The sequence below is a fragment of the Dendronephthya gigantea genome, unplaced genomic scaffold, assembly GCF_004324835.1.
Source record: "Dendronephthya gigantea isolate DGI-Jeju-01 unplaced genomic scaffold, DenGig_1.0 000805F, whole genome shotgun sequence".
NCBI classification, from domain to species: domain Eukaryota; kingdom Metazoa; phylum Cnidaria; class Anthozoa; order Malacalcyonacea; family Nephtheidae; genus Dendronephthya; species Dendronephthya gigantea.
The window spans coordinates 1-9,320 of NW_021163815.1; the positions used below are offsets into that span (position 1 = coordinate 1).

The window sequence follows — 9,320 nt, forward strand, 5'->3', positions numbered from 1 at the left end:
GATGTATATAAGTATATTGCTGTAGGGATTAATTAAGTCTATTGTTTGCTTTGTGGTACACCAGTTGAATTTCATGTACAGTACAGTATACCAAAGAGTGTTGGTGTTATAAAGGAATATTAATGAATTACTCTCTACATAGGTTTCAATAGTTAATTTTTCTTAACATTTAATACAGTTATTTACACTAATTTGTTAATGAAACCACATGGTAGTAAACCATAATATTTCTGTAATGCAGAATGATAATATTTCTGTAATGCAGAATGAACTTAATGTAATGGAAAATGGCTTAGATGAACAGAATCAACTGCTGCTATTACTGCATTAGATGATGGAAACATTGAACTGGCTAATGAGCTTAACAAACTTAGATTCAAATTAAACTCAGCATTGATAAAAACGTACCAGGTCAAAGTCAAAATTCTTAGTGTTTCTGGAGGTGTTAAAATAACAGATTCCCAAGAAAACCAAATTAATAAACTAAATAAAGAAGTCAAACAGATGGAAGAAATGTGCAACCTAAATCTGATGTATTAAAATCATTGCATATTCCAGTAGATACTCTTCTTTCAGCGCTCGTAAATAACTGTTTGCGCCTTAATATTCGAAAATGATGAATAATACAACGCAGTGATAATTTTTGCACAAAATCTTTCCCAAATGTACCGCCCGGTGATAGGGTGTACGGCAATTTGCTCATTTGCATCTATGAAATATATGAATAAATCGTCCGCCGGCGCCATATTTGTTGCATATTCTGCCAGGCGCTTCATTTGTCGCGTCCTCCCCAAGCACCCCTGCGCGCTCGCACATCTCAGCCACAGATCTCTATATTACGCTGAATGCAGCCTTTATGTTTTCCAATAAAGCGCCTGGGTACGAGGCTGGAAAATCTGGCTGACATAAAATCCTACTAGTAAATAGTATGAGGTTTGTGCACGCATTAACTATTTCTACCAATTTTGCGAAATGCATCAGGAAAATTAAAGTCCCACAAATCTTAAACTACAGTCTATTTTATATTCTTTCAAAAAAAATTGAAAAATTATTATACATGACTAGTGCAACATTGTTCCATTTTCGCGTTTGCATTAGACTATAAAACGAGAAAACCCCCCATACTAGCTTCTTCATACATGGAAAATTATCACAAACTTGATGTAAAATCAGTGGACGGCTCCGGCAATTCTAAAACTGGAAAAATTCCGAATCTGGAAAGCAAAATTTAGAGAAAATCCATCTTTTGACGTATGTACTTCTCATCGACTGCACTAAATAATATACCCTTTTCGATGGCATAAAGCATTTCTGAAATACGTACAATACCCCCACCTTTTTCCGAAAAAAGGCGATGTTTATCGCTCAAACGCGTCGTTTTCGAACATGATGAAAAAGGGTACCCTTTTTCGTCGATCTTGTTGTTAAGAAGTAAGACGGTAAAAGGTACCCTTTTCGGTCTAATACGTCATTACATCGTTTGATGAAAAAGGGTACCCTTTTTGATGAACTTATGACCTCCGTAATAACGAAAAAGGGTAGATTGGAATTTGATCTGTTGATGTCAAATAGGATTAAAAATGTTTTGAAATATTTATACCATTAATATCTAGGTTGAGTGTTTATTGTATATTTTACAGTAAAAAAGAGTACTTAGAGAAAAATATCGAAAAAACTGAACCTGCGCAAGTATTTATGTATTTGTTACATTTCTGTGCCTCTGGGATTTCATATATTTTGACACGTATGACACTGGGCGAAAAGCTGCGTATTCCCAAGTATTCCACTCTCTATATGGGTCGGAATAAAATACATATTCCAACACCGTATAGCGAGTCAGAATACGGTCAGAATATCCATAATATTCCGTAGTATTACCAACTACTATACGGTTTGGAATACTGATGAAATTCTGTGGTATTCGTTAAACCGAATACGTCTAGAATACAACGGCTTAATAATCCAGAGCCGGTTGTTCCAAATGCACTTAGATTAAACGGCTAATAATTTGGCGATGCCGCGATGGGTATTTACACGGTTGTTCCAAGGTGTGTAATATATTTGGGGATGAGCCGTTTTCGTGTGCAGTGTGTTCGCAGGTTAATTGTTCAACGTATTAGGCTTTAGTATATTGCTAAATCGAAGTGAAGACTTTTTTTGCAGCTACTTTTTACTGCTGTAAACAATACCCCAAGGTAAACTGAAGGTATTTAGAAAAAACTGGCTTGAAAGCAGCAGTTCTGAACTGATATGTTTTCTGGGCAAATTAGAGGCATGCAACTAAAATAAAACAGATCACATTTTTGGATAAAATAATGGCAATGTGCTAAAGCACATGCCGATTTAATTAAGTCAAAAGTAACAAATTATAGTTAATTGTTACAACGTTCGTATTTTAATACAGCACAGAAAAGATGGGGTGATAAAAAATGCCCACACCAGCATAACTACATAGAAATTATCGTAGCACACCACCTAGAGAAAGAGAGGGAGGGTGTGGGGAAAACTTTCGAATTGCTTCGACGGCAGCCAGATATAAATGACCTTGAACTTTTCGGAACGTTTCAGTTTATATAGGTACGCTGACCTTGCACTTGAAACATGCTCAACGCACGTGAGGGGAATATTACTTAACTGTAGCAATGAATCGCCAACGAAGTGCGAATCGCCTTGAAGTTTTTAATCCTGCTAGGAATAAATCAGGAGAGCACGTTCTCCAAAACGTAACAAAATTTCCCTGTACTTAAATCTTGATAAGCAAGTTGCTCTAGAAGTGGGCTACTATTAAGCAAGTTGCTCTATAAGTGGGCTACGTTAGCTTCGAATAACTAATCACAATGCACGGAAGCAATAAATTAATTATTCGCTTCAGCAAATCTCTCTCTCTTTCTATATATATATAAATATATATATATATTATATATATATATATAATATATATAATATATATAATTATATATATAATATATATATATATATATATATATATATATATATATATATACACCCATTTGCAAAAACGTTGGCTGCAGATAGATAGATAGATAGATACTCGAAATTTAATTAGAATTGCATATGTTGTGTAATATGATTGAAATCCCATGCAAATGCAATCATATGCAATTCTAATTAGACTTCGAGTATCTATCTATCTATCTATCTGCGGCCAACGTTTTTGCAAATGGGTATATATATATATTATATATATATATATATAATATATAATATATATATATATTATATAATATTATATATATATATATATATAATATATATATATATATTATATTATATATATATATATATATATATTATATATTAATATATATATATATAATATTTAGTATGCAATTGTGTAGACCTAGATGTTGAATAATAAACATTTAGAAGCATTTATAAAATTTTTCGTGCGTGTGCCTACGAAAAACGCGTGACTGGAAAGCAACTTTATGCATGTGGACTCCTCAGCGGGAAATAGGGCTGGCTCTTGTCAATTTCACTTACAAGTTTAATGCTCTTTGAATGATGACAAACAAAGCGACATCAAGGCATCTTTGATAAAAAAATTCGTTTTTGCTAGGAGTTATTTAATGTATGTATATCATAATTTACCTGAATTCGTGTACACGTGTGTATAGAGGACCAGAATAATTAACAATAACCTGTTTTAGGCTGACTTATTTACTATAAGTTGCATGGTGATAGCCCGAATTTCCGCATCCGGTAGATTAGAGATTCATAATTATTTATTTAATATAGTGCTACAATTGTGACCTACTTAGCGGACAGTCGGGCATATACAATCTACAAAAAATTACCTACTTAACTTAAGCTTTTCCAATGAATTCTCAATCTCATGCATATTTGGCCTATTTAGTTCTGAAATGTTCTTACACGAGTGATAAAGTGCAGAAAGTTCCCTATTTTCGAGGCTGTGGCTGACGACTTTCATTAAATATCCAAATGAATAAACATCAGTGCGTACTGTTTGTTTCCCTCCACCAGATTTAAGTTCTGGTGCCAAGTATGGGTACTTCCTCTCATACGTTTCTCGCTCCTTCTCGCCAAATTCTGGGTAGCTCTTGCCATTGTTAGCTGCAGTTGCTTTGCCAAAGTCAATGAGAACTGCAGTAAAGCATTTGCCGTGCTTCTCTATGACCACGTTATTCGTCTTAATATCGTTGTGAATTATATTCTTCTCGTGAATATAACAAATGGCCATAGAGAGGTCGTGCAATATGGCCAACCAGTGTGGACGAAGGTCGGAACTTACAATGTTTTCAGACAAGGCAGTGCACATTGTAGTAGATAGTAAGGCGTCTTCAGTTTCGACACTGTGGTAGGTTGTAATGATGAGAAAAGGACTTTTCTGGAAACAGACGCCGAGAAGCAAAGGGAGATTAGGATGACGTAGGCTATGTAGTATCTCAGCTTCTCTGGTGATTTTCTCGTTTAAACTTTCGCTCTTTATTTCTTTGACTGCCACTTTGAGAGATCCATACTTTGCCAAAAAACAGTTTCCAAATGTTCCTTCCCCGACTTTTCCATCTACATGTAGATGCTTTCTGTCAAGTTCTATTAATTTTGGTTGGCATTTCGTCTTAGTTTCCTCTTGGCTTTTTTTCCATCGGTAGTGGAAGTACACTGCATGCTTGTTCAGACGACTGTTTTCCTCTTCTAGCTTTTTAATACTTTCTAAATGTGTAGGATTTTCACCGCTTGTATGCCTAACCTCGTTCGCTAAACCAGTGCCAATGGTATCATTCGAAATGTTGTTTGTTTGTTTGCTTCCTTCATCCTTCGCCAATTTACGCAATTTTCTTTTTATTACTCGTCTACGACGAGTATTTTCCCTCCTATTGCCGAGAGAGCGCATATGATGAGCATTATTTGATTTGTTTTTCCTTTCCATTGGATAAATGTCACTGCCTGCATGAACGATTAAGTTCTATCTTCACAACCATGCATATCACAATTTAATTGCATGCATATGGCACAATTATCACAATATAATTGCAAAATCATGGCCAATTTCCGCTTAGGTGTAAAGTTTGGCTAATTGGATTCAGTCCTTTCAATTTTAGGGCCTGTTTATATGGAACGTGTAATCCCGACTAGGCGAAACAAACACACTCTGTTTATACACTATACCCGATTTGCATGGCCATGACATCAAATTAGCCATGTGAAGTCATGTAAAACTCTCCTTAAACCTTTTTTGCGTTTACCTTTGGTTGATATAAACATATAACACCTCATACACGTCATAAATTTTGACAGATAAAGATGCAACAGAGTGTTGATACATCAAAACACCATGTTTATAGCCTTTGATTATGTACAAATCTTGTACAAATTGATTTATAATTCATACTTACGCCTGTTGGCGCTTTACCAAAGGCGGGCACATTTTATCTAAAGGACCGTTTACACTACACGCAATTTATTGACACGGCACGGCTAAAACGGCCCAATTTTATTGTTGTTCAGACTACCAAAACAAAGACCGGGCATATAAATATAAATAAATTAAGAGTAGTGTAAACTTGTGCTTAGGTCGTGTATAATTTGTTTCAAACATTCATACAGATATCATGCGTCAACAAGAATTTTATTGGCAGAATACTGTTTTTTTGTCAGCATACATATAAATGATATAATGGATAATTTCATGCATAAATTATACTCTATAGTAGCTACAATCATGAAATATCATCAAGTTTGGTGTCATTTAAGCCCGATTCACACTACACTCAATTTATTGGCACGGCAGGACTAAAATGGGTATCCGTGTCGAATTAATATTATTAGTGTCCAGACTACCAAAACAAAGGCCGGACACTAATAAAATGGGTACCCATTTTAAATCGTAGTGTAAACAGAGCTTTAAAACAAGAAATGTTTTTATTCCTGCAATATGCAGATTCGTGTACATTTTGCTTGAATACTATTTTCATGGAACATTTCATCTTTCATGTGTACAAATGAAAACAGACATAGCAGTATGAAAGCGATAAAAAATTCGCATCAAATATAACAAAAAAACCGAAAATATATATCTACGTTTCGATTTAAGTCGACCCTTTTAGATCAAAACATCCTAGAGTTTTTTTGTCTATATTAAGCAGTTGTTTCACTACATTTGATGTTAATTGTTTTCAAGGTGTTATTGAAAAATTATTATAATCATCGATAATCAGGTTTGCGAGTTCTTTAATACAATGTTTCCACCAAGCAATGCCAGGTAATGCTATTTTTTGCCACTATTCTAGTATTATTATTCTATGAGTTCTGTTCCTTACTATTCTGCAGCCCACTTCTGTTGTAAAGGATTAACAATTAAAACATTCTCGAGTTGGTTTCCGAGGAGTGGAACTTTACCTTGAACAGGACAGAATCTTCCAAAAATTCGTCCAACAGGTAAAAATGATGCTGGACCCGAATCTTCAAACATATCTCTACACCATACTTCCAATGGCGACTTGAAATAGTTTTTGTGGTCCTTAAACCATGAAACACATGCCAGAAGATACGTTTCTTGTTTTTTCTCACCATTGGCGCGATTAAATTCAAGAGTGTGCTTTAGGAAGAACCTTACTATAGCTGGCCGGAAATGTGGGTCATTACAAAGAGCTATATTGTTATCATGAAACCAAGACGCCGTGACGTGGTTAGCCCTTGGTGATTTACAGCATGATGAGTCGTAAATTTCACCATATATTTTCATTCTTTCCACTTGCAGATAACTGGAAGACACATAAATCTCGTCAGTTTCTTCGTTTACGGGTAAAATAGACTTGTACATATTCTTTAGGTCCTCGCAATCCTCTTCGTCTAAGACTTTGGTTTTAAATGGGGGAATAGGTTCCTGAGTTGCGTTATCTTCTTCCCACGAGACGTCGCGTGGATGAACCTGGCTTATGTGGCATCTCGTTTGGAAACCTGCGCTAAAAACCTGTTTTAATGTCCCTGAAAGCTTTTCATTTTCACTGCTAACCAAGTTTGCAAAGTGCTTCAAGAACATCGGATATTCTTGGGTGGTTGATGCTGACGAAAGATAGTCTTCTTCTAAAAACTTTTTCATCATTTGGACTGGAACCGCCTTGTTGTTATGCTGGTATCCACCAAGAATTCCGTTGTACCTTTCGAAAGAAAAGCACCAAAAAGCATAAACTGGACCGTAATCCTCAATACATTGCGCGAGGTGTCCATGTAGATGCATGTTTGGGGTCACAAACTCCTCGGAATAGAGGCTTTCGGCCTTGTTACAAAATGCAAGTAAATTCTGATCCGCTTGTTTTAATTCACTTCGATTTATCGTTCTTGCGCACATCAGCCGACAAGCAGAAACAAAAAGCATCCAACACTCATAATGGGCTTTAGGCAGAAAAGTGGACAAGATGTAAGGTGAATACACCAATGTCCAATTCTTCCACTGGTCAGCAGTCATCCCCAGAGGAACCAGATTCTATTTTGTTTGGAATTCGTCCTAAATCTGGAGGGACAACGATTTCATCAATGTGGACTTGGATCTTTTTCAGATCATCCTGCTTTAACAGTCCTAAATCTACCCATTTATGGAATAAACATTTTGCTGTGCCTAATAGCAAGTTATGCATAGGATCTATCACGACAAATCGTACACCATCATAGTACGGTAGTCTTAATAGTTCAGTGTATCGACTACCAAGAGAGCTTTCAAGTTTCTTTCGTTGACTGGATGACGTACATTTCAAAGTTTTTTTCGCATTTTTGCGATGAGATATTGAGTCCCGTTTTGGCCAGGAATTTCTTGCAAAGCCCGAATAATTTGGTTTTGCACCGAAGTGTTTTACAGGGAACTCTTTTAGGCACCTCGAGCAACCACGGGTAGCGTTATGTGCCATAAACCCCGCAACTTTTCTTGCTGCCGGAACATCGCAGGCAATACATAGAAGAGCGACACGTACAAAAAAGCATCTCCAGCCTTGGTGAAACATATGTCCTTTCCAAAGCGTCAAAAGTTCGTCAACGGCTGGCTTGAGAATGGAATTTAAATCGTGTTTGGGTTCACCTTCAATGAGACCGAGTAACACTACATTTTCTCTCTTGTATCTTTCTTGTCGCGGCAAATTTGCGAAAACACAGTAAATAGCTCCTACAGATCCTGGTGCATGCTTGAATGGGTTAAACCAGTCAACATTCATGATTAATGCGAGGTTGTTCCGATCTTTTAGAAAAGGTTGTTCTTCAAAGGTCTGAAAGTCCTTCCAAACTTTGCCGTCATGAATGTCACACATTTCTTCTAATTCAACATCATTTTCAGTCTGCCTCCATTGATTACATATTTCGAAAAAGTTCTTTCGAAATATAAACTTTTTTAGCGAGCTGAACAGGCTTCGGTACACGTAGACTTTTCGAGGATATCAAAAAACATTTCCGGTCTTTCCTCTCACTTTCAACCATGTGATTGAGCAAAGGTTGATATCGCCTTTGGGTAATCCAAGTGTCGTTGAACTAAATAGCGCCACGCGTTCAAGTGCTTCGGAGTCCTCTTGCCGTTGTAACGAGCTATCCGCCGATCTAGAAGGAACCAAACTCGATATAGCAATCGCTGAATCGAATCATGAAAAAAGGATTGAAAAGAATTCCCAAGAAATTAGTAAAATGAAGTCAGGGGTCGATAATATACTTAATCAAATGGATAGCATTATTATTCAAATAAACAGTTTGAAAGAAGCTAAATCAACAGCCGACGTCGACGAGTATTCGAATTACCAACTGCAAAACAATTTTAAAAGTTAAGAAGAGAGAAGGCACTTACAAAATTTGATAAAAATAGCTACAATTAGGAAACATTTAAGTAAACCTGCCCCAATTAGAGACACCCAACTACCAAAACTCTTCCTATCAAATGTGAGGGCTATATCTAATAAAATTGATGAATTGGATGTCGTTTTAAAAACAAACGAGGTAGATCTGGCTGGAATAACTGAGACTTGGCTAAATTCAAATGTTCCTGACAGCTGTGTACACATTTAGGGTTATGCTTTAGTTCGAAATGACTGTGTTGAGAAACGGGGCGGAGGAGTTTGCGTATTTGTCAAATCTTCAATACCCTTCGTGACCCTTCCAAACCTAGATTGTCCTAACCATGAGTGTTTGTGGATTAAACTGAGACCTTACCGGCTTCCCAGAGGAATTTCATGTATTATTGTTTGTGTAGTATACCACCCACCTCAAGCAGATGACAGCGAATCTTAGCAATTCTTAGAGAATTTAATAACGAATCGTTGGTGATGTTCCTAAATAGAGCATATCGGTTGCTACATAAAAATGGT

At 36.4% G+C, this 9,320-nt stretch overlaps 1 protein-coding gene across 1 annotated transcript; it reads right to left on the bottom strand.

Moving 5' to 3' along the window:
- Positions 1 to 3,814: 3,814 nt before the first annotated feature.
- Positions 3,815 to 4,912, bottom strand: LOC114544484 (probable CTD kinase subunit alpha homolog). The gene has a single exon (XM_028563113.1). The coding sequence runs from the start codon at positions 4,910 to 4,912 to the stop codon at positions 3,815 to 3,817; it is 1,098 nt and encodes a 365-aa protein (XP_028418914.1).
- Between the last annotated feature and the right edge of the window lie 4,408 nt (positions 4,913 to 9,320).